The sequence below is a fragment of the Phocoena phocoena genome, chromosome 5 (genome assembly GCF_963924675.1).
Source record: "Phocoena phocoena chromosome 5, mPhoPho1.1, whole genome shotgun sequence".
Lineage (NCBI taxonomy): Eukaryota > Metazoa > Chordata > Mammalia > Artiodactyla > Phocoenidae > Phocoena > Phocoena phocoena.
Genome location: NC_089223.1, coordinates 113,696,974 through 113,723,994, shown reverse-complemented (window position 1 = coordinate 113,723,994; position 27,021 = coordinate 113,696,974). Strand labels below are relative to the sequence as shown.

The window sequence follows — 27,021 nt, the reverse complement described above, 5'->3', positions numbered from 1 at the left end:
ACAAAGTGTCTACATCCTCAAGAGAGAATCTCTAGCTTTCTCCAACTTCAATCATAAACCACCACTTCAACCTAAACACCACTCCCCTTCAATACCGGACATTCAAATTCTGCCTCTACGTCTATGTGGAGGGATATTAAAAGTTATGGCTCTAGAGGAAAAACGATTGATGTCTTAATTCTCATTTGCATTTGATATGATGACCAGCGACAGAAATACTTGCAGAGGTTCTTTTTAAAAAATAAATGAATAAATACCTTCTTGAAAACTTTACTTTATTAGAGAATCTAGCTCAAGTGTGGAAAATTTAAAATCACTCTATTTACCAAAACTGGCTAACAATAAGCTTACTAAAAAAAACAAAAAACAAAAAAAAACAACAATGATCAGTAAATACCTACACTTAACATTCTTAATTATGGGACAATTTTAAGATCCATGTTGATGTACTTGTAAATACCTCTGTTTAATAATAATTTAAAAAAATTCTCACATGTAACACTGTTTTCACACTCATATACACATATAAAGGTTGGGAGACCTGTCTCAGAAACATGTTTATAATGGATTTACATAATATTGTGAAATAAAATCTGAATAAAAATTCTATTCCAACAACATTTCTCTATTTTTAAATAATGTTTATTGTTTAAGTTTTGATCACAGTGGAGATTAATTTATGCTTAATCATCCAGTGAATGCCTACTGTCACCTTTATCCAATTCCAAAAAAGCAGAATCAACTCATTCATACACTCTAAGTCCTGTTGCCATCCCACCATTCATTGCCTGTATCTTTTTTCCCTTTTAACGGCAATATTATAAGATTGTGAAAAGGTATAACTAATAGGCTTATATGTGTAATACCATTTCTTCAAGTATTCAGACAGCAATATATTTGCCTGCATTGTACACTAGAAAACTACTTGTGACATTATTTCTAAGTACAGGAGAGTGGCTCCTGGTGGGAGTGTGATGAAGTTCTATGTCATAGTGTATGATAAGGATTTAAGCATTCTAGAATTTTCACAACTCTTCCCATGTTAGCGAACGTCATTAGGTAGATGCTGTATTTTTCTACTGTCAGCTGTCAGACATAAGATGTCAAACTACAAATAAATAAAGCATACACTCAACATGTGTAGTGCAAATGCTAAGTAAACAGAATGACAGGGAATAAACTCGTAGTTGCCAGCAAGTGAACGGTTCAGTTGGGAGGTCCTGATTTTGTGATGTCTGTGACTTGCACCCCTATCCTCAAATGAATATTATTCCTGTCCCATGTCAGCCACAATTGAAGTGAGGGTGAAGGCAGTGAGGAGGGGAGTGGGGACTCATTTTCACAAACAAGTAGTACAATTTCTCTGTCACTTCTGTATAACATGTAAAGTTTGACTTGGTAACCAGATCTCAAACCTCTCAGACAAAGCAGGTACCAATATGGAGAAAAGCAAATGTTCCAATGAAAAGAATTAAATGTTGGCACCTATGTAACAGACTGTGTGGCCCAGACAACAAAATAGGATGAAGGAGGTGTTTTTTTAAAGTTAAAACTTTGGAAATACCACACCTGAACATTCAAAAATTACATTACAGAAAAGCCATCAAACAGTTACAAAACATTCAAATAACAACCCTGTTTAAAGATGCCATAGAAGCAGTAATCTTCAGTACTCTGAACAAAAGTCAGATCTTTGTTGCTTTGTTTTAATTATACATTTAACATACTGTTATTCATTAAAATGAAATAGAAAAAAACTATAAAATTCTCCCAGAGGCAAATTATTGGTAGGGAGAAAATAGAAGTAAAACGTGACAACCAATTTATACATTTACTTAATTGTATGTTTTTTCCCCCAGAAGTATCCACAGTCTGTAAGAAAAGTAAAACTAAAACAAAACAAAAAACCTAAAATGAATAAACAAAAAAACCCTAAAAGTACAAAAACCAGTGTCATCTATCTTTTCCTTTTCTTCCTCTGCATTCAGTTTTGAGAGAAAAGTGTTCTTTCATGGTAGTGTTCTGAGCTCCCATATATGAAATTCTAGAAGAGAAACGTTTGGATCCTAACCGTCTTTCTATTTCATTCTTGAATGTGTTGTACCGTCAACAAATGTAACAAGCAGCTGGCTGAAATAATCTTAATTAGGAAACAGACACACACATACACACACACATACATACACAAACAAATCTTTTTAAGGGAAAAGAAACCATTCCTTATCTGGGACACACATATATCAAGACTTAAAACTAAAGTCTGACACGGTCACTTAATTGATTTAAATAATTAAGGCTTCTAAAAGGTTCAGTGCCAAAACTCTCTGCATCAGTATTCACATAAAATACATTTTTGCATTTTAGGTCTGTGCTTTTTACAGCCATCTTAATTCCACAGAATTTCATTAGTAAGATCAGATAAGGGAGTGTTAGAATTGTTTACTGATGTTTTCCTTTTAGTAGTTGTTAGACTAAATTATAGCAATAAAAATTCAATGACTGAACAGATTTGTTACTATCAGGTGGGCTGTTGGCTCATTTCACCTTCTTTTCATGTTTAATGTGGCCATTTCTTTTATACTTGCCATTGGGGATTCCATTATGGTAATGTCCATTAACTGTGCTATGCTTATTTCTAGACCACAAACTTTTGATTTTACTGTAGATAAATTTTGTGACCCAGGACAAGAGGAAGTAAAACAAGGCAGCACCAAGCAAAAGCACAAAGGCAACATCCAGTAAAAAATACTGACAGAAAGAGATTTGATGGACAGCGGCACGTAGGTGATGGGCTCCATTGTGACGCAGAATGTAATCGATCCAATAGACAGTCCGATTGACAGGGTGCCCAGGTTGATCCTTGTGGATTTCTGAAAGCTTCTGAGCCCTCTGACGGTAGCTATGAGGTGGAGGTAAGACACAGAATGATCATGTAGCTACAAGGCTCAGGATCGTAACTCCCTAAAGTTAAAAATGGGGAAAATAATAAAAATAGCTATCCTGTATTAAGTACCTAGTATGTGCCAGGCACTGTGATAAGTGCTTTCAACACATTACCTTATACTAACACAGTAAAATAAATTTTACACAGATAAGGAAAATGAAAATCAGAGAGACCAAGTGACCTGACCATGATTACAAATTTGAGATTCAAATTCAAGTTTTTCTGACTCCAAATCCTACGCTCCTTCTACACTAGACCATGCCTCTTATATACACATAATCCTTCTCTTCATATGCTTTTAAATACTATTAATCAATGAGTCTCAACCAGGAAGAGGAGTGAATTTATTAGATTCTAAAACAGAGGGACGGTGGAAAAAAATGCAGAATTTTGTCCCAACACCTTTTCCTTTTAGCAGTGACATTTAATTTTGTTCTGATTTAAAACAGCACTAGCTGACAGAGTGAGATTATTATATTTAGTAAACAGATGAAAAGGAGTTGACAAACACTATGAAGCCATATGTGAGTGACATTATATGCAGTAGAGATACATATATATATGTATATACATACGTATAAAGACAACACTCTTAAATGATTGATAAAAATCAGCTAAAGAGGATCAAAAATATCTAACTGTACATTTCTATGCCAATCTTTGGCACAAAGCCCCTTTGAGCATGGATCTCTGATTAGAGTTTGCATTGTTCAAATGTAAGAAATAATTTCCACCTGGAAGGATTACAAAACACATCATGGAGGGTGTGGCCCTCGAGCTGTGCCTTATACAGGAACAAAAGTTTGGACATGTGAAAACTTGCCAGGCCAAGAGAAGAGTGTGAACTAAGTAATAAAGGTGGGAGGGCAAGAGTATGCCCAGAACAAACTTATTTGGAAAGAGTATGTAGCACAGGGGTGTTTGGCTGGAAATTAGACTGGAACGTGAGTCTCCTTCCCGTGTGTTCAGAATGACAAGATATGCAGCCCTGTTCTTAGAATCAAAGACCATTAAATCAGAGAGACTGGCTTTAAACCAGAGCTTTGGGGAGAGGATTAAAGAAAGGAAGAGACTGATGGTGGGAAGATCATCCAAAAGACTGCCCTCGGGCTTTCCTGGTGGCGCAGTGGTTGAGAGTCCGCCTGCCGATGCAGGGGACACGGGTTCGTGCCCCGGTCTGGGAAGATCCCACATGCTGCGGAGCGGCTGGGCCCGTGAGCCATGGCCACTGAGCCTGTGCGTCCGGAGCCTGTGCTCTGCAACAGGAGAGGCCACAGCAGTGAGAGGCCCGCGTACCGCTAAAAAAACAAAAAAAACCACAAAAGACTGCCCTCATGGCCATAATTTCCTGCCTCCCAGGGTCCATGATCTTTCTCCTAAGCCATACTGTCTACCATGTGTTGAAAAGTTTGTGAAAAAACTATAGAAAAAAACTGTAAACTGTTGTTACCTATTGTTATTTTTAATTGTTTTCTTGTATTTTGAATACTTATATAAGTAAATTTTTTAAAAGAAAAAGCCCATTTTCTGTGTCATCCTAGCCTTACAACAAAATTACTGTTATATAATAAACCCAGTTGGTTTAAAAGTGTAAAACCTCACCCAAATATTAAGAGGCCATCCCTGTAATATTCCTTGTACTATTAAGAGGCCTTGCTTTGTAATCTATCATTATTTCTAATCAATGGCAAAAGGTAAATTAGAAACATTTGATTACTCTGTTTTGTGAGAAAATTCTTACAGGATAAAAGGGCATCTTTAAAATACGGAAGTGAAACATGGTATCTTAGAAAATGAAATTCAACCTTCTATTTTAACATAGAAGAAGGAGGATTAAAAACATCTTGGTCCTCAGGTACCTTAATGTCATGAGACTATGGCCCATTCTCTAGAGATGATTAAACAGACTGCATGTGACAAAGATCCTTCTGCAGGGACTCTGGCTTCATTGCCACCTATGAAATTCCAATAGGCTCACTGGTCCAGAACCAGTCCTTACCTGCCCTAGCTTACGTGAGTATGGAGTAGGGCCTCATCGCTCAGACCTTTACTTCTCCCCAAGAGCAGACTCATAAAGTCACTGCCTGGCCCAATTTTCCAAGCTTCCCCCTTTCAGAGGTAGCAAGTGACACTGTCCTTTCAGCATAGTTTGCTTGACAACCCAAAATTTCTACCAGTAGGTATATAAAGTTTGTGGGGGAAAAAAAAAGAACAGTGTGATTAAAATGGTCACTTAAGGCCACTTCTAAACTCTCCTTATGAATGTCTTGGATAAAATTACTTTTAATAAAACAAATTACCTTGTAAGGGGCTCATGTGACTTGCACATTTTATTTTACAAAAGGGGGGAAGTGTCTCCTATCAAAAGTAATAACTGGGCTTCCCTGGTGGCGCAGTGGTTGAGAGTCCGCCTGCTGATGCAGGGGACGTGGGTTCGTGCCCCGGTCTGGGAAGATCCCACATGCCACGGAGCGGCTGGGCCCGTGAGCCATGGCCGCTGAGCCTGCGCGTCCGGAGCCTATGCTCTGCAACGGGAGAGGCCACAGCAGTGAGAGGCCCGTGTACCGCAAAAAAAAAAAAAGTAATAACCAAGGGCTGGATATGTGTTAAGTTCATAAGGATTAACTACCCATCTTTCTCTACAACTTGCTTTAATAAAATCTCCAGATTCAAAAGAATTCCTTCCAAAGAACAAAAGCAATAGCTTTCAGTAAATAAACCCAAACAACTAGTATGGGAAGAAGGAAGACATGGTTCAAGTTGAGTAAAAAAGAAATAAGTGATACTTCTTTAGCACTATTGGTTTAAACTAGAATATCTTGGACACAATATCAGTGAATCAAATCAGCCTTTTCAATAATTATGGCATGTTAAATATGGAACATTATCATGTATTTGAAACAAAAAAGATAAATGCCTTAAGTTTACATATAATTACTTTTAGCAAAGAACATACTACCTGAATCATTGTCATTTTTACAATGAATAAAGACATCTTCCTACCCTGAAAGTGCAAAAGGCTTTAGTTAAATATTTAAACTTTTCAAGGGTTATATGCAAATAACTAATTATTTATCTTATATGGATACTTTGTGGAAGCATATAAATTTATTCACTAAACAAAATAAAACCTAGTTTGAAATCAAGCACATATGTATACTTGAAGATGGCATAGCTGGGATTTAATCGCAGTGTGACCTAAGACTATAGCCTGGTCTCTGATTTGGCCCCTTTTACACCTCACAGAACACAGCCAGGCTGATTTTGTGTGGATGATCCAGACTTCTGCTTTTTCTGCATAACCGACCCAATCTCGGCAGCTCTGCCACTATCTCTCTACAAACTCTACTTGAGGGCTGCATTGTACAAATCTTCCTTTAAAAGCCTGTATGATACATATCATCTTCCATAAGAACATCACATTTTGAAAAACACTAGACTTTTAAAAGAAAGGCTACAGAACACAGATGAAGGGATCTCACAGTCAGGTACCTCAGATCAGCAAACATACTGATCCAAGTGCCAAGAGCTGTGACCAAGACATTGGATCCTCTAAGGGGTCAGCACATGAAGGCCACCTCCAAGCCCACATAAGACAGCATAACGAACTGCAGTGCACTTGAACCCGGCCTTTTACCTAAAAGCTACATCGCTTTATATGAAAGAATTGTTCTTATTGTTGGTTGTTTCTTAGAATATGGCAGCGTTTCTCAGTCTACTGTTATGCCATCTACCCTGGGTATAAACAGAAGAAGCTCACACTCTTCAGACATTAATGCCATTTGAAAGGCAAGATCAATTAAATGTCACGTAAAAATGGGAAATATTGTTGCTTTGTTTTAAAACTACACAGGGCAACTCTCTACTCTTTCACGCTCAGTTGTGAACTGGGTTAACTCAAGACACATCAAGAATTTAAGAAAAAAAATAAAATAAAGATTCTGACTAGTCATTCACCTGAGTAAAAAAATCTCGGCATTTCATTGACGCCCCGCACTAGGGAAACCCAGCACCAGGCAGTATCAAGAGCACCAGCTTTGGAATCAGACAGTCCTGGTTCAAATTCCTACTCTAATAGCTTTGTAACTATGGGCAAATTACATAAGCTCTCTGAGTTTCAAGTGCCTCATCTCTATAATATGAATAAGGAGAACGGTGATATATAGTTTTATGAGCATCAAAATGAGATAAAGGACACAAAAATGGACACACAGTAGGGACCCAATGGTTCCCATGGTAGTTTTTCCTTAGTTTGTCAAACCTTGGCAGAATATTATTCAAGGTCATACAAGGCTGGCCAAATGATTGCTATTTCTATTTTTCAAATGACAGAAACATGCACAAGGCATTATACACAGGAATCTAAAGGATATTTCTATAATTAGTTTATTGACAACCTACTGGCAATAATCAGCTATTGACAATGTGCTGTGGTATATATATTTCATCTGCTTTAATATTAATTGAAACCTTACCTGGGATTATTGATAACTTTCACTAGTGCTTCATACAGTTCTCCTTCAGTAACTGTCTTCCATTCTAGCAGTATCCCCATACCTTTTGCCTGTACCCGGGTCATAGTATCATAATGGTCTCCAAAGAGTGGGATTCCCACTACAGGAACACCATGATACATAGTTTCAAAAATACTATTCAAACCACCATGGCTCAGGAAGGCTTTAATATTTGAATGCCCTAAAGAAGGATTAAAAAAGAAAACAACTTAGAATATTGTGTATTGTTCTAGGAAGAGATTTTCCAGAAATTTCTTAAAAGCTGATATTAAAATAAACATGCATTTCAGATATAGGATTTTTAAAGGCACAGTTTCACAGATTACTGCTCTATACCAATTACAATGCTTATTATATACATAATTATCTGATTTACATATATCAGTTAAAAGCCATTTTTAAGCTAACATTTATAACTTTAAGAATTATATCATGATATCTTCTCCCAAAACACAAATTATCAACTGCATTCAAATGGCCAATAATTAACAGGATATCAATGAAAGCAAAAAATGACAGAAAGTACCAGGGGGCAATCACATTCTACTAAACACAGACACTCACTTTCTGGCTACTCAAGCATTTATCTATATTAAAGTCAAACACACTTTGCAAAAAAAACATATGTAAAAATGTGGGGCTGGATTCCAGATGTCCATGAAGAGTTTCTGTGCTTACCCGAAGAGGAACATTGTACGGTACTTAGCATTTACAACATTCAAGTCATATCAGCACCTGTGCTACACAATCTTAGGGTCTGATTTTACATTTTAGGTATAAAAACATGTAGGGACAGACAGTTACAAAAGTTAGTTGTAAGAGATGGGACATCACGTAACATCTAGCTGTCATGGAGATAAAAGAGATAATTCATCAAAATTAATGAGGTATTTAAAAATCCAGATCTCCTTCTGAGCAGGAAGTTTTGCATAAAAAGTGTAAGACAAAGAAACACTGCACTCAGGATAGGTGCTCTATGGCCAGAAAGGAATCATAGCTTGCAAAAACACAAACATTTAAGATAAACATACATCAAGTAAAAAAACGAACTCTGTGTGTGAACCTGGGTCTCAATGGGGCTCCAGGACTCTCCCACCTCAACATCTAGCAGGCTGGTCACTCAGTGTCTCTTGCTCTGACCCACAAACGGCTTCTCAACTCAGCCCAACTAAGGGATCTACCCTCGCAGTGGATTTCAAACTTTCTTTTCAGTAGTAGAACCAACCCTTTTTCTTTGAACAAAACTTTATTATCACCAAGCCCAGCAGTGAAAAATAATGCAGAGCTGGTGTATCGAGAGCAGGGGGGAGTGTCATGAGAGGAGGGGAGGGGAGAGACACTGATTTGGTTCCTGCTTTTCATCCTGGAGGAATCTTCTGAGCATAGTTAGAAACCAACAGAGGACCCACAAAGGTCATGGCTAGAGTTAAAAAGGATGCTAATCTCAGAAAACACAGACAGCTGAGATTCTGAGGAACCCAGAAGAGATGTGAACTTGAGGAGGGCCTCTGGGTGTAGCTACACCTCGCTGTAGAGCCTCGCAGAAAAAAACCCATAAGACCAGTTTAGATGCTCCCAGACAGCAGTGCCCCTGCTGAACTGAGATGGCTGATGGTCGAGATATCTTATTTAAATTTACTGCTTCCTTCCTACCTTCTATGGAATCTGAAGTCATAATAGTAAAGACATAAAAAAGAAAAAGAAAAAAAATACAAACATCAAAAAAGGTAAACTGTCTTGTTATTTTCTTCTCAGTTTTACCATTTATAGAATAACATTTACAATAAACTAAACAAAAGGAATTATTTATATATATACTTACTGTTTTTTAGTTACAAAATTCAATTTGCAGGTTTTTAGGGGGTCAATTTAGCTTCTAAAAGATATTCTTTAAAACTCTATTTTTAAGAATATAACTTAAAGCTACTTTTACATAATCTGTTAGATTAGTATTATTGAACAAATGATGGTCGATATTGCCAAAATCAGTAACATTTTTATAATTTCCTTAATAAGTAATATCTTAAAGAATAATATGGCCTTATATTTTCCTAGAGATTTAATGAATAAAACAATTTACATTTTACTATCTGTGCTTATTAAACAGAATTAGATTCAGATTCAGATATCTTAAAAGATATGCATATAATTGGTATTTTAATTTTGAGTTGAGGATCAGAACCCCAAGAAATAAATAAATCAAAAGAAATAAAGTGTTCAAAAGTGCCCAGTGACTTAGGGTAAAATCTAGGCAGATAATCCAAGTAAAGTTAAAATAAGTTGACTGTTATTTTGGCTTTCTGCTTCTCTGTGTTTTCAAACAAATGAATAATTTCAAATTTCTCTGGGTTCTTGGATACATCTGTAGTAAAACTATAACATAAATCTAAGTTTTCACTGTTTTAATTTTACTACTTTTAGCTGATCGACATAACTAGGTATAACTTTATTCACCACTAGCTTATATAGTATTAAGTATATTTTTCAGAAAATTAAAATTTGTGACTGGTCTAAAAATTTTAATTTATAGGCCTAAATGATTATACTTTAAAATTATTTGCCAATAACTAAAGGTTTGCCTTGTTGGTCTGAAATCTAGGACTTAACGCACTAGATAACATAATGATTCTATCATACACCATACATGTATTGTATAAGCCACTCGAGTGTAAATCTCACATTTACACAATTAAAATCTAAAAGCCAAGTAAGCACCCACATGTCACTGACTTACCAAGCAGGTCATTTTGTGGTAACCATTCTATGAGCTTGGTGTTGTTTCCCAGATTCTTTGGTTTGGTTCCAGAAAACCTGAAATTTACACCAGACTATGAATCTTCCAAAAAATCACACTTTACTCCTCGTATGAACTCTCTGGTTAAATTTTTGGATTTAAAATAAATGTTACATGATCTTTCGTTGACATTCTTAAGAGGGAAGAAATGTTTTAGTAACAACAAAAATTTCCGTTTCTTTTTCACATTTTCATTGAGGGATAAATAAGAAACACTCTGATTATACTGAGATCTATTTTCCTTCAGCTCTCCTCCCCTATCCACAGAGATGGGGGAAATAGCAACCAAATGACCCTATGCTAGAAAGTCATTTTCTACCAGCTAGAAGGTGAAACAGGAACGACCAGCAAGGGCCACCACTGGGCAGTCAATAGCTCCCATCTGGACACCCAGAAACTGAGGGAAGGCTCGAGAACTGGAAGAAAGCAGGAAGTACTCTTCCCTAGCTGGGCCCCAGAGACAGTTCTGTGGGGCAAAGGACATAATTAGGCTGTTTCCTGCCTTGACCTTTGAAAGATAAACCATACAGTGCTTATCAACTGAGAGAATGGCAAGAGTTTGAAATAAGCAGATACAAAACTGTTCCAAATAAAGTAGAAGGGGCACTTTCTGGGTTAAGCCTAATAGAAGAAATCCAATAGGACTGGAATCCAAAGGGAGAAGTCTTAAACCATTGGAATAAAATACGTATCCATTTCATAGCTTAGCCAGGATAAGGAGGAGCTAATCCTCCCACATTTGTTACAAAGGAAAAACCCCTATCACTCAGAGCCTACTTGTAATGGCTTGACACTGGGGCTGACCTTGATCACTGCTGTATCCCTAGAGCCCAATGGTGGGGACAGGTACTAAGTAAATACACACTAAATAAGTGTCCAGATCCAAGTTTAGACACTGTGTTAGAAACTCCAGAGACAGACACATGTTGGCCGTGCCTCCAAGAAGAAGTGGGGTCTGTTTTGACTAGCATTAATTGGCAAGTTACTGTATTTTTTTTTTCTTTGCGGTACGCGGGCCTCTCACTGTTGTGGCCTCTCCCGTTGCGGAGCACAGGCTCCGGACACGCAGGCTCAGCGGCCATGGCTCACGGGCCCAGCTGCTCTGCGGCATGTGGGATCTTCCCGGACCGGGGCACGAACCCGTGTCCCCTGCATCGGCAGGCGGACTCTCAATCACTGCGCCACCAGGGAAGCCCAAGTTACTGTATTTTTAAAGGCCTGATCTCTTGGATAAAGGAAATCGGAAGTATTTATAGACAAAGTGGGAGCCCAAAAGGTTCCATGAAACATTTTACCTATTTAATCATTCATCCATCATTTTTTCCTCATTCCAACACTGACTTGAAGGAGTATACAGAAATGTATGCAATTACACATTTTTAAGTGATAATAAATAATAGAAGGGTAAATGAGGGTAACATAAAAATGCACCCATCACAAGAATACATCATTGTGCATCAGATCTTCTTTTTATGCTATGGGCTAGATGTCTTTTTAACCATCACAGAGTATTATATAAGTTAATCCCTAGATTTCGATACACTAAGAAACAAAATGAAAAGTCAAAGGCATCCTGCTAATATTGCCAGGGAATCAATGGGCTGTGCTTTACTCAGACCTGAGGGCTAAGTAAGAGGATATGGAAAATCAAGAGTGAACAAACAACCTATATTATTACCTTACCTCCAAATCACTTTTTGGGGCAATCTCCCCAGAGCTCCTGCCAGTTTGTTAGCAATGTCTTCTGACAGATACTTGACACCAGCTCCGAAAGATACCAGGACAAAGCCATGTTGATTAGCACCATTTACCCACCTTTGGAGATCCTGCAAATCAAAATGTGGCAGTTAACTTTATGAAGGAGTAACACAGCTCATAATCAGTGTCATCACAGCCCAGTTTTTAAAAAGCCTTCAGATAATTTTCTTAAACAATTAAACAGTGAAGATAATATAATATTTTCCTTTAGATAACTGCTTTTTTAAAAAAATAGTTCACTGAATAATGCTAACTAAAATAAGGAGGGCAGGTAGTTAATTTGGTTAAGATCAAAAAACAACAACAAAAAATCAGTAATTAATGACCTAAGAGCTCAGACAGAAGTAAAAAACAAAAAATTGAAACTCATGTTTAAAATACGGTCAGAGATAAATTTGTATGAGGACATAAGTGAAAGATTAGACATATGACAAAGACATTAACTACCACCTCCCCTCACCCACCCAGGGAGACTTTTATTTTAGGAGTGGGCTGATTTTATCTTGGTCTAAGTTTGATAATTTTCATTTCTGAAGAGCATACTGTATTAATGACTGAGAAAGAGAAGTAATTAGCTAATAATTCCAAACATCCATAGGCCTAACAAGTTTTACTATTTCTCTAATTATTTCTTCAACTCACACAGAATAGAAATCATGCATACTGTATAGTGAGGCATCCAGGGGTTCTGGAAATCTCTGAGCAGAAGCTTTCTCTCATTTTGTGGGAAAATGCTAAATTCTCAAACATGTCCATCTACAGCTAACAGATAAGGGGCCATGGCATATCTGATGTTAAATAGGGACAACTGTCAAATTTCAGGAATACTCATTTCAGAGGAAGACACATTAACACATTTCTACCGGTATTATTGACTTAACTGAAGTTGAAAGAAGTTCGTTTTAAGGGATACCACCCTTGCTTTATTTTATTCCGTAGGCACCAGCTTTTTTTTATGGTAAGTTATCCCTTTGAATAAGTCTTTGTCAAAGACGCTGAGCTTCAGTTTGCCATATAAAAATGAATAAAGCCACAGCACTTTGAAGAATACATAATTCTGCTGTAAGGAAAACAAACATGCTGTCTACTGGCAACACCTATGCCATAATATAGTCATGGAAACGGGACAAACGCACTGTGTATTCATAATGTGCAGAGTGAGTGAGCTGTCACTGTTATATCTCGCAGACCCGGTAGGTCTCTTGTTCAGGATGAAGAAGTTACCAAGATGACTGTGTCGCCCGTGCTCTTTGCATTTCACACCACTTTCTGGCATAACCTGATTTGCAGCTGGGAGGTAAGAAGTACAGTAAGGGGGCTTCCCTGGTGGCGCAGTGGTTGAGAGTCCGCCTGCCGATGCAGGGGACACGGGTTCGTGCCCCGGTCCGGGAAGATCCCACACGCCACAGAGCGGCTAGGCCCGTGAGCCATGGCCGCTGAGCCTGCACGTCCGGAGCCTGTGCTCCGCAATGGGAGAGGCCACAGCAGTGAGAGGCCCGCGTACCGCAAAAAAAAAAAAAAAAAAAAAAAAAGTACAGTAAGTAGTATCATCGCAATAGCATCACCACATAGCTCAATACTAAGTATTTATATGGAATGTTAGCCCTCTTTATGTCTTTATTTTCTTTGCTTTCTTTCCCCTTTCTTTTCCTTTTCTCACTTAATGAGATCTGTGTTAACTGGCTCTATCACACTTATATTCTTAGCAGGGAAGAGGGGACCACATTTTATGCCTCAAATGAATTAGTGAATAGTGTCATTATATGACCAAGAGTGATGATGGAAAGGAGGTACATCCTTCCAGCTACTGAGTGAGTAAAATAGGCTATAATTATTTGGGAGGGAAGAAAACCTTATCAAAACACCTCATTTTCCAGGAAACTCTATTTGTTTATGAACATATAGAAGAAATCGAGAATATATCAACTGTGGATTAAAGCTTTTAACTTATATTCTACCACATTTACCAAGACTATCACGTGCTGAAAATATAACAGCGTAACTTGTAGATTCAAAGTAAGAAACAAAACAATTTAGAATTTTCAATTTATATATAGTCTTAAGCCAGATATACTTAGAACAAATACAAATGCTGCACACAGTAGAATAATCTGAATTCATATGGTGTTTTCTCCCTATGGTTTGTCTTCAAATAATTTATCACCTACTATCCAATTCTCTAAAGACAAAAATTTCAGGGTCGATGCCATTTACAAAATGTTTACGTTCAGAAATACTAAGCGTTATGGGAATAACATTTAAATTTTGTTTCCCGAGGACTTAAAAGGTCTTTGAGTTTCAACTGACTCTGTATACATGTTTGTTCTTTGTTTTGCATGATATAAAATGAAATCCATAAACCAATTTTTCCAGCTTTTTTCCTACCATAGTCATCAGCCGTAACAAGAATATATTCAAGTATATAATCTTTATTTGTATGGAAGGGAATAGAGAAAATTTGATTCATTATGGTTCCCTCCAGGGAAAGTACTCAGCATTTTTAGACGATAACACTGCACTTGGCTTAGAGGGGAGAGTGAGGCCCCGAGGTGATATCCCCACTGCTACGTCCTGAGCTGGAGATGGAACAGGGGAGTGAGAGGTCGGAGTAGAGAGAGTGAGGGGCAGGGGCCACTGGGCCGCTTGGGGATGTAACCCTTCCCCGTGATCTGTGATCGCCAATCTGCAGCCTCAACTCAGAAAATGTCTGGTGTGACTCATGTTTTATGAGAACATAGAAGGGGCTGGGTTTGGGGTTTGGCTGATACAGTGACCTTCTGGTAGCATGGAGCCAGAGGCCGAAGGGATCTAGAATTTGCTCAACTTATAGTGAAGACTTTGGAACCAGAACTTCACAAAAAGTGTGCTTAGGTCTCCAAAGGGCTGGAAGGCCAGGTGGCATCTCAACTCTATATATACGTACCGTATTTTCTGGAATTTAAGACCCCATCCGTTATAAAATATAAACTGATTTAATTACAACTCTTCACTAAACCGCCCCCTTCATAATAAATGTAATTAATGTTTAAAAAAAAATCCCAATTCCAGAAACTTACCACTGTTAAAAATATAGGTACTTTAGAAACCCCCTGTCCTGGGGCAAATACCAACTTAAAAAATTGGACTGAAAAAAACAACCCTCACAGTATCAACAAAAATAATACATATTTAAGACTAGAGTAAACCTAAGGATGCACATAAAGGAAACAAGAAAATTTTACCGAAGGACAAAAAAGAAAATCTATTCAAATGGAGAGATGTAACATGGGCTGGGAAGGAAACATCAAAGTTATGAAGATGCTGATTTTTTATAAAATTAAGTTCAATGCATCCTCAGCCTACATTCCAAAAGGATTGTTATGGAACTTGAAAAGCTGAGCCTAAGATTCATTTAGAAAAGAAAATGTACAAGAGAGGCCAAGAAATTTTTGAAAAAGAACAGAGTTTACCCTTCAAGATATTAAAATGTACTCTAGAATCTAGAACCATCACAATGCATGTCTTCATTATTAGGAGAAGGAAGATAGGAAGTCAGTATTTTCATCAGCGGAGAAAGGAGGCCTCCAGCTACTGATTCAGAAAAAATAGTGAGTTAGATCTCTCCACTAACACAAATTACAGAAGGATTAAAAAGTTAAATTGAATTAAAATATATGAAGTACTTGAAGAAAACCCCCAAAGATAATGTTCGTGTACTTGGGTGGGGAAGGTCTTCCTGGGCCAGTCACAGACTCCAGAAGTCATAAAGAAAAGACTGACAGATCTGACTGTAGAACCACAAAAATCTTCTAGAGTATGAAAGACATTTTACAAAGTAAAAGAATAATAAATAGATGCAGTAGTATTTGTAACACACAAAACAAAGAATTAATATCTAAAACAAAATAATGAGGGGAAAAAAACCCACAAACAACATGAGAAAACACCTCTTTCACGGAAGGAGAGCATACGGCATAAAACATGGAAAGATGCTTAGCCTCAGATGGATAATCAGAGAAACGTAAATTCAAATTGTTTTCATCTCTTGTTCTCTCGGTAGTCTGTATAGTACTCTATTAGATGCTGTCAATATACTATTACTTAATTGATTTTAACTTAAGAATTGACTGTAGTATTTCCCTTTAAGTATTACTGTTTTATAATTTTCTGTCAACTATTTTGTTTTGCTAGAAGGATAAAATGCCTTTTCCTAAGTGAACTCTGGGTTTATTTTCCAATTATTTAGCAAACTTTTCCCACTTTAAGATTATCTTTTAAATAGCTCTACCTTTTTTTTAGTAATTTTACATAGTTTCATTTCTTTAAGTTTTAACCTTTCCTCACCAGACTTTTTTTGGAGTAAAGAATGAAACTGGGATCCATCTTTATTTTTAACCAAACAGCCAGCCTTCTCAACACTACAGAGTATTATTTCATCTTGTGCTCATTTATTTGAAATGCCACCCTCTCAGTCAATTTCTAAATTCTATTCTCTTCCACTGATCTATCCATCCATTCCTGTGTCCGTGTCAAAGAGTTTTACTTACTGCTCTTTTATAATACATTTTAATATTTGCAGTGATAGATTTCTCAACACTTTTCATTTAAGGACTTTGTTTTTTAAAATACATCAACTGCCATTTGTTAGCAGTACCACTTTTTCTTATGTATGTTATGGATATGTGTGCATATATGTACAGAATACACACCTCACATCAGGTACCACACGAGCTTAGTAATTGCATTCAGTCCTTTATACTTAATTGGCCAGCACTGCATGCTCGCTGCTCCACTAGATGGCAGGGCAGGAACAGAGCATGGATGTCCGGGCTCTGCTGAGTTTCCCAGGTTCTCAGCCATCATCACAGGCCCAAACCCAGAGCCTGTCTCTACGGTTTTTCCTGCTCATTCTCCAGGGGAAAAACTCTGTCATTTCCACAATGTAAGTAAAAGCAAAATCGTCACAGGAATAGAACAAATACTGAGCGGGAAAGCAGCAATAGTCATAGGTGCTTCTCTCACTTTATTACCATGACTATTTCCATTTCTATGCAATTAAAGTAACCAATTTAGATACTTACCTACACTTTGCTATAATTTTATATACACAGCTTTTGAAAAGACGTTGCAATAAGAATAATCATTTTATCTTCTTGTAGAGTTAAATAGGGAAGGCGTCTTATGCCCTTTGTGGAAAAAATTAGCATAATAAGGAAATATGGAAAACATATTTATCATAAGCAAATACCATATATTTAACATATTTGCTTTTTTTTTTTTTTTTTTAACAATTGTGACCTGGTCCACATGATGCGTTTCCTGGTATGGCCAGATTCCTTTCCCTACAGTAATTATACACCAAATGCCTTGACTTGGTTGTTGGAAGAATAAGGCAATGCAAGGTATATCATCTTCCCTCTCCCCACTTCCCTCCCTGGAGCGCGGTTCAGGATGAGTGGGTAATGTAACCTGGCCCTGTGAGACAGCAGATGGGGGTGGAACAGGACCCAAGAGATGTACCAGAGCTAGACTGGGGCAGCAAACGCCCCTAGAGTTTAAAACTTCCAATAACTTCAGGTAATATTTTGACATGGTGAATGTCGAGACATGGAGGATAGTGAAAATATATTCTAAGAAGGAGTAGAGAGCAGATTCTGAGACTTTTAGAGAAGACAATCATTGGGTGACTTCTTTGTCCTTTTTTATACACTTAAGCCTCCTATCCAAAAACAAAACTTCCTCTTAATTGTACAAATGTAAAACACATCCCAATTCCAGAAATGTAAACTTAGACTTTTAAAAGATCATCACTTCAGAATCAATGAAAGAATATCTAATGAAAAGGTGGTACAGGCCCACCTCTATCCTGTCTAGGCTTAATTCTGAGGACGTCAGGATGTGGACAGACCCCTAAGGAAATCTTTAACAGCTCAGAGCCTGGGGACAGACTGCGCTGCGGAGGTTAGCACCAGATCTGTCCTGACGACAGCCTACGACCCAAACCTACTCCTTTCTCCCCACAAAATAGAGCCTTGAGAGGGGGCCAGTGCAGTGGAGACACCAATAACACTGCGTCCTTTGTCAGCCCCATCCATTCTGAGGCAAAGAATGCCTGGACTGTGAGAGAATCCTACACAGAGATGGTGATGGGAGAAAGGGGGGTGGGTGTTGGGACCTCTGTTCTTGTTCCCAACACCAATATCAATAGGCCTCTTTTCCCATTTTAAAGGGCCTGATACAAAGAATGCTCCAATTTGGTCAGGTGGGCTGCACAGAACTGAAATATTCATTCTGCAAAATCTAGTAGATAAGATAATAATGAACAGTTTTTTTTTTTTTTTTTTTTTTTTTTTTTTATGCGTTACGCGGGCCTCTCACTGCTGTGGCCCCTCCCGCTGCGGAGGACAGGCTCCGGACGCGCAGGCTCAGCGGCCATGGCTCACGGGCCCAGCCGCCCCGCGGCATGCGGGATCCTCCCAGACCGGGGCACGAACCCGCGTCCCCTACATCGGCAGGCGGACTCCCAACCACTGCGCCACCAGGGAAGCCCAATAATGAACATTTTTGATATAAAATGTTTTAAAAACACCACGGGACATCAAACGTGATCTTTGACTACTGCTAAGATAGTTAACCAAGACTTAGTAAACAAACAATAATTAAAAATACCATTGAAAATATAAAAGTTACCATTCAAAACGAAAACTGACCAACCATTGTTTTTACTGAGTTAATTGGCAAAGAATTTGGTTTAAACCCCAATTCCACAGTTTGCTGTGCAATCTCCATCAAGTGCCTATTTTCTCTGAGGCCCAGCTTTCTCTTCTTAAAAAATGCTGATAATACTTCACAGGGGCATTGTGAAGATTAAATGGGATCAAATATATAAAAGTGCTTTGAAACATAAAAATTATGGTGTTATTTTCCCAGGGCAGGAAGGCTGAGAAGCAACACACAGATGATGGACTGAAATGATAGCCACACTGAGAAAAGGAAAGAAATAGTTATTCTGCACCAAGACATTTTCTCTGAATTATACATACTCTCTTCGCCATTTTTTGATCCTTCAGAATAAAGCCAGTTAAAACAAATACATAAATGAGAAAAAGTACAAAAAATGTTTTATATGCAGTATCAAATATAGTTGTCAGTTTTTCAGAACAGTCAAGTAATTTCTAAGATTATCCAAAGGAGTTAAGCCACAACTAACCTGAAGAAGCAATAGAGTGATCAATGTCAAGGTGATGGTTCTATTAAAAAAAAAAATCTCAGAAGATGCCTTCATTAACACAGTGAACATTTTCAGGAGGATGTATTAAGTACCTAGAAGGGTGTATTCATTTCCACTGAGATTCTGCAGTATCTTTTTTCTTTCTCATAAGGCTTTTAATTGTTGCCATTACAGTTACAATTAAAAGAAGTAAACAAAATTTGAAACCCCGATTTGACTTTGAAGACAGTTAAATTTTCAAGGTTCTTAAGACCTTCAAGAAACTGCACACAGTCAGGATGTCCCAAGGATATGATCATGGCAAGGTACCCAGGCACTATGGAAAGTAACCACTGGGTGTAAAAAGATGAAAATCTCACCAGGAAAAAAAAAAATCAAACGCAAAAAGTGACAGCTAAATCTTTCTTATGTTACAAAAGGAAATTAAGAATCCAGAGGTTTGGGGAGGATGAGAGAGATCTGAGCATGATGATTTGTAACAGACAAGGAGGACAGGGGTATGAAAGGGAGGGATAAAGATGCAGAAACAGTAGGCGTATGTTGTCTTGGCACGTGTGAGTGTAGTATACAGATCTGTGATCCTGGAACATTCCAAAACAATCTGCTGTCAACTCTAAACGTTCACATTCCTGCAGGAAAAAAAAAGACAATGGGGCTTCCCTGGTGGCGCAGTGGTTGAGAGTCCGCCTGCCGATGCAGGGGACACGGGTTCGTGCCCCAGTACGGGAAGATCCCACATGCCGCAGAGCGGCTGGGCCCGTGAGCCGTGGCTGCTGAGCCTGCACGTTCGGAGCCTGTGCCCCGCAACGGGAGAGGCCACAACAGTAAGAGGCCCGCGTACCGCCAAAAAAAAAAAAAAAAAAGACCACGGCTAACAAATACTTCTTTATCAAATAGTGCCTCGGCAAGTGAGGAGTCCATTCATTAATTCAGCAAATACTATTGACTACCTGCCGTGTACCATACCTGGCATTCTTCTAAGCACTTGAGACATACCAAAGAAATTTATCACCAAAAATTCCTGTCCCCAGAGAGTTTACATTCTTAACAATGTAGCCACAACCTAACTTTCTACCCCCACCTCCCATCAGGTTTCCACCCCTCATCTACTCTTCCTTCTTCAAATATAGCCTGCCCCTCGGTGCCTGGCATATCCTCTTCACCTCATAGTTATTGATCAAAGTTCTCACAAAGGATGCTAACTCTCTGTGAGATGTGCTCTCTCAGAGGACACACATCACATACCTTGTGGTGTGTGAGTTTAGGCACAGGATTTTCTCTCTTCCTGGGTTGTGAGACATGGTAGGTGCTCACTGCCTATTTCTTTTCATAAATCAAGAAAGGCAGTAGTAATCTACATCCTTAAACAATAAATGCATTGTTTTATTTTTTCATCCAGTTTCTTAGATAAGTAACACCGTCTCTTCCCTAGAATTTGAACTAACGAAGACAACGTTGGGCATTTTAAAATTCGAGTTTAACTACTTGGCCTGCCTGGAGAAAATAAAGGTAGGTTTGCCAGCCAGTCCACCCATCTGCCTTCTTTCCTTCCAGGAAAAGCAAAATGAAAGTTTCTTTGTGATAATCACAATATTATGCCAGAAAGACACGACGAAGGAGGCAAAATTCATGTCTAGTGTGAAGGCGGACAAGGGAAATGGCTGTAGTAGAGCGAGACGGGTGCAGGAGGAGACCGGGGGAGATAAGGTGAGGCTCTAAGGCTGAGAAGAGGAAGGAGTGGGTGCAGGTGGGTGTTTGTTAGAACCAAAGACAGTGAGGGGTTGGGAGAGGATGGGGCTACCATGATTTTCAGGTTTCTGGCTTGGAATAATTCTGTAATTAACCAAGAGAAGAACCCTATAAGGAGAAGAAGGTCTGAGGAGGGGGGAAGAAGAAGAGTTTATATTTGAACGTAATGAATTGAGATTTCTGTGTAATATCCAAGTGGAACTACTTAGAAAGCAGTGGGAACCAGAAAACTTGGGAGGGAAAATTGGGCTGCAGATACAGTTTTTTAGAGCTCTCAAATACACTAAGAGGAAACACATGAGTGTTATGGACAACCGGCGACACAGTGGACTCTTTAAGGAGAAGTGAGAAAAAGAGATTCTGCGTCTAGAATACCTAACAGAATAAATTAGTTACATTTCTGCTCAGAGCACTAGTTAGAACGTGGTCCCCTAGCTCAGTAAGTAGGAGTGCAGAGGACCCATGGCACCCACCTGCAGTTGTAGCCCAGGGAACCCCACAAAGGGTTGAGTGGGCCCTATACTCAATCCAGTTCCTTCAGGGAGGACCCCAAAGCAAATCAAAACCACGAAATGACCATCAGTTACTCTGATTCCAGGAAGAGTCCTACTTAATCTGATGGCTTTAATTCCGTGGAGTCCCCTGCTGGGCTCTCCAGATGCCCTTCAAGCTGAGAGAAGCTGAGCTTTTCTCTGGAGTCTAACTCACTGAATTCAGTGCTATTCAGGCAGAAAAGACAATGACTTCCTGACTAGCAAAACTAGCACTTGGCCTAAAAGAAGGTGATATAAAACACAATAAGCAAGTTTGAGAAAGGGAGTCCATACCAATTTTTATTTTTCTTAGAACTATTTTCCACTGAGAAATTCCTGTATAAGATATCTGTATAACTCCCTGTCCTATCACAAAATATAGCTTAGTAACATAAAAAATGGACATGGTAGTTCACTGACAAGTACGTCTTTGCTATATGTCTGAATTAAGATGCCTTTGATTAAAATTAAAGGCAAGAGAAGAGCGAAAGAGCACACAGCAAAAAGAAACTGGAAAAAATTACCTAGAAGGTGAGTATTCATTATTTACTTGTGCAAAAGAAGGATGAAGTCATTTTATTCCTTTTACAATCTAATTTGATTATAAATCCTAACTATTTGCTCTCCAAAGTATTAACAAACCTATAATTGCCTCACTGGGAAATACAAATCAAAAATTCTAGATAATCTATTAATTTTTATTTTTTAATTTAAACTTCCCTCCATCAATTTCAGCATGTGATCAACACATTTGACAGCAAGTTATTAAAAAAAACAAACAAACAACTAGATACAGGGAATCGGTAAGTAGGCTATTAGGTAAAAACAACCTCGAAAGATGCAAATTATTAATCATATGTGAAAATTACAGCAAAAGACGTGGGAAGTATATTGTGTGGCAGACTGTATTTTCCCAGCAATAATTCAAGCATTAGTTCCAGTCTTGCACATGCTTTCAGAACCTTGCTGCTCCCTCCCACAATGGGGCTGTGTCCACACCCCTTGAACCGGGGAAGGCCTGTGACTTTCCTGATCAATTGATATAGTAGAAGTAACGTTATGTGACATTCAAGGCGAGGTCATAGAAAAGGCTACAGATGCCAACTGCTTCTCTCTCTTGGAACATGCACTGTTGATGCCCAATCACCCTACTATGCGCAAATCCAAACCACACGTGGAGAGGCCACAAGTAGGTGTTCTAACTAACAGCCAAAACTAAAGTCTCAGCCACCAGCCAGTATCAACAGCCAAATATGTGACTGAATGAACCTACAGATGATTCCAGCTTCTAGTTCTCAAGTTGTCCAGCTAAGGCTGCAGATAAATGGGAAACACGAGAAAGCCCTTCCCACTGAGTCCTGCCTGAATTCCTCAGCTACAGATTCTGCGGGGCAGAGAAATGGTTGTTTAAATGTCACTAAAGTTGTCCTTACAGCTCTAGTAACTGGAATATCTCAATAGATCTTCATTTGGTTAGTTTCTCAAGAGTCACAGATGGACTCTAAAAACAGGGCTAAGAGATCCACATGAAGTCCCTAGCATAGCATTTTTTTCTCAGAAAAGACTGGGAGAATAGGAAGTAACTGACAGTCACTGAATACCTATTCTGTGACTTTCAACCTATCTAAATTATTTCTTCTAAGAAAATAAGATGATGAATAAAGATGAGGCCCAATAATACCAAAGAACCTAATTCTGAGCCATGGACCTGTGGCCCTCATCAATACTTCAATAGAGAAAAATGTAATATTTACCGGGTATTTTTCCAAAATAACTCTTATAGCCACATTCCCTTTTGATGTGTACTGATATTAGCAACAGGGACTGAGTACAGTGCCCTTAATTAATCTGCAGTCATATTCATGTCATCAATAATTCAGCAACAGTTAAACTGTACTGGTCACTTTCTTTGCTCCAGGTAACAGGGGCCAGGAATACAAAAGAGCAAGACATGGTTCCCTGCCCAGAATGTCACAGTCCAGGTCAGATGCACAAGTTTCACTATCAGCATCGCATAAATACTGCCTTTGCCCCATTTCTTCCCTCCATGCTGGGGAAATGGGAGACTCTAGGAATAAATAATTTCAAAATACGCATTTACATTAAATTTCTGTAAATTCATTCTTTTTTTGTTTGTTTTGCTTTTGCGGTACGCAGGCCTCTCACTGTTGTGGCCTCTCCCGTTGCGGAGCACAGGCTCCGGACGCGCAGGCTCAGCGGCCATGGCTCACGGGCCCAGCCGCTCCGCAGCATGTGGGATCTTCCCGGACCGGGGCACGAACCCGTGTCCCCTGCATCAGCAGGTGGACTCTCAACCACTGCGCCACCAGGGAAGCCCTGTAAATTCATTCTTGATTTCAGAGTTGAATTTCCAATGGAAGAGTGTGGCAACAAGCAATGAAAATTTGTATGCTAACAGTTCCAAAACCAATTGGAAACACATTGATAGCTCAATTAAATAAAATGTCAACAAAAATTTCCTTGGCAACTAAAGAATCCCTTCATAAATCAAAGAAAATCTCCCTTCTTCTGATATTATAATACAGATATTGCTCTTTCTAGATTCTAAACCTATAAAAAAAATAGTAAATGCAAAAACTGGCAAAAACTAGTCTAGTTCACATCACTTCCGGGGTAAATCATTCAATTAGATTCTTGCAGGTCAATGACAGCATCAGAGTGCACCTGAGTCAGCTTCTCCCAAATGCCTAAAGAAATACATAAGAAGCTAGACGAATACCAAAATATGCAATGAGACTGAATCCTAGGACCTAATGGATATTTCCATTAAGTCTTGTGTCTTTCCATGTTGAACATGAGTGGTGCACATGGCTGTGAAGAAGGCAGAAGTCTTTGGTTTTCTTTGGCTGTCAGCTTGGGGTAAGAGGCTATATAGACTAGAAAACTAGGAACTGACCCACCTCTTCCCCTCCATCTCACTCCGCCTTTAGATAATCTATTTCTACAACTCTTCAGGAAGTACGACTCCTCCTATGCAACAAAGCCAATGACCCAGGGCTTCCCTGGTGGCGCAGTGGTTGAGAGTCCGCCTGCCGATGCAGGGGACACGGGTTCGTGCCCCGGTCTGGGAAGATCCCACATACCGCGGGGCGGCTGGCCCCGTGAGCCGTGGCCGCTGAGCCTGTGCGTGCGGAGCCTGTGCCCCGCAATGGGAGAGGCCACAACAGTGAGAGGCCCACGTATGGCAAAAAAAAAAAAGCCAATGACCCAGAAGGGTCTGGGCAATGGCTCATTGATCCTGGGATGAGTAGGTGAGTCATTTCAGGGAAAGCATTTCTCCCTGGGGCAGAAACATGCAGAGCCACGGTAACAGTGCCAGCTAGGCTGTGTAACCTTCCATGCACTACCCTACGTATTAGGAAACAAATCTCACTCTCTGCTTGGATAGAGAAAGGGAAGCTCAGAATAAGATGAAAATCCTAGCTGGGCCCAGCAAAGGCTATACCAATGGAGGATAATCATCAGAAGACTGTGTGAGTTGTTATGCCTCCCGGTCTCTCTCCAGGCATGCTCTGCCAGGAGCACTCCCTCAGCATCTTCATACTCTCAAGTCAATTCTGCGGAACTACAACTTGGATTGATCTGTTCTTCTATTTCACCATTATCATGACTTCCTTCCATCAACACAATTAACCACTGTGCTCCTAGAGAAGCTTGCAGTAGAAGTCTATCTTTGAACAAGAAACCCCAAATTTCCTTTCTCACCTATCTGCTTTTTGTCCTAATGCCTGGGCCCTCTCAAAAGTTTACTGCCCAACCTGAACCAGTGAATTTTAAAAGTCTTATTCAAGTACTCTCCACTCGGTGCTTGAGTATTCAATTTCTCTTAACTTTATCCATGAGAAAAATCTTGAAATTTTCATTGACAATGCAAGGTCAGTCTGTTTCTCACTTCTGACCCTGAACCACACCAGATCATTCCACATTCTCTTAGCCTATCCCATCCTGTTCTCACTGGTAACTGGGTTCTCTGTTTCCCCTGCATCATGGTACTCCTAGCTATCCAAATTCAACAGGCCCCTCAAGGTCAGAACAAACACCACCTCCTACATCAATCTTTGCTCTTGCCAAGTTTAAGAATTTATTCTTTATTTCTCTAGATAGCACTTTACATCTCCATTAGGTACTGTCCACATTTGAACTTGTTATAAAATTATTTGCATACATATATCATCTCCTTTAGCAGACTATAAATTCCTTGAATACCAAAGCACCTAAAGGAGTGTATGGCCCATGACTCATCTACACTCAATAAATATTCATTGGATATATATCTATCCGATGGATTACATTAAGTTTTCATTATTGTTTTACTAAACCAAACCCATGCAAACATCCATCAACCTATAAACAGGTTTATTCTTAAGGTTCATTTGTAAATCTTTTTCTGAAATCTATGTGCATTTTCACAAAATGTTATTGTTATACGTGGTAACTTAGGATAACTGAAGTTGACTTCAGTACTTCAAAGATATTATGGATAAATAATTAACTTAAAGGTCATGTAGGAGATGCCGTAAGAACCTAGCTGTGACGGATAACATTGTACCAATGGGAATTTTGGGACAACAAATTCACCTTCTCTACTCCTATTCCTGGGCATTAGTGACGGATGGACTTGCTGCATCTGTTAAAAATAAAGCATCTCTCTGCATATCTTTAAATGTAAGCAACTTAAAGAGTTTATGAATCTGAAATATGTTTGTAAAAGAAGAGACATGAAGGAAGCCCATGACAGAGCATTACAGCAAGAGAGCAGAAGTGATGTATGTATGGAAAACCAGCATTTGTTTTTAGTCTTGAAATTGTCTTAAATTTCACATAAAATTAAAAGATGTGAGAATTTTATCTTATAAAAGAGAAACATGGCTAAAGAAAAGGGCTTAAGTAATACTTCTCTTAGAAGAGGAGTCTTCAAGTATTCTCAATTGAGGAAAAATGGAAAGAATAAAGACTTGCCAAATCTTAAGTCCAATTGTTCACATATTTTCCTGATATACGTGATTTATTTCACTATGTGGCTCCAAAGGAGACTCTCTGATGATGATCATCCACTAGAATGAAAATTGGAAAAATGGGTAAACCAATTTTCCCTCTAAATTAACAGCTACAAGGAAGTTTGCTGGCAAAAATCTCAACTATCTCACCTAGTTCTAAAAATATGTCTGAGACTAGGCAAACTGAGAACAAAAGTACAGAAGAAATACTGCGAAGAAGAGAGATCAGATGTTTCAAGGATGGATCAAGTAAAGAGTTTTTGAAGAGAGGTGAGTTTGCACATCTACAGGAGAAAAGGCCTTTCTATGGAAAAGCAAGAAATGAACATGGTCAGTTAAAGAGCATGTGCCAGAGGGCTCAAAGGTTAAAAAAACAAACAAACCACCCCCCCACCCCAATTTTGTGAGTTCACCTTGGATTCCTGTTACCTGACAGGTGATTCTGACAAACTGAATAATCCTCAAAATAGATGAACAACCAAAAGTCAAAAACAACACCAA

At 38.8% G+C, this 27,021-nt stretch overlaps 1 protein-coding gene across 1 annotated transcript in view; it reads right to left on the bottom strand.

Moving 5' to 3' along the window:
- Positions 1–262: 262 nt before the first annotated feature.
- UGT8 (UDP glycosyltransferase 8) overlaps positions 263–27,021 on the bottom strand; it is a 110,077-nt gene continuing 83,318 nt past the window's right edge. Inside the window, exons 3-6 of the mRNA XM_065877548.1 lie at positions 11,936–12,078; positions 10,193–10,269; positions 7,420–7,639; positions 263–2,899 (exon numbers count right to left, since the gene is read on the bottom strand). Of these exons, the coding sequence (XP_065733620.1) occupies positions 2,536–2,899; positions 7,420–7,639; positions 10,193–10,269; positions 11,936–12,078 (804 nt within the window). The 3' untranslated portion in view covers positions 263–2,535. The remainder of the gene's footprint in view (positions 2,900–7,419; positions 7,640–10,192; positions 10,270–11,935; positions 12,079–27,021) is intronic.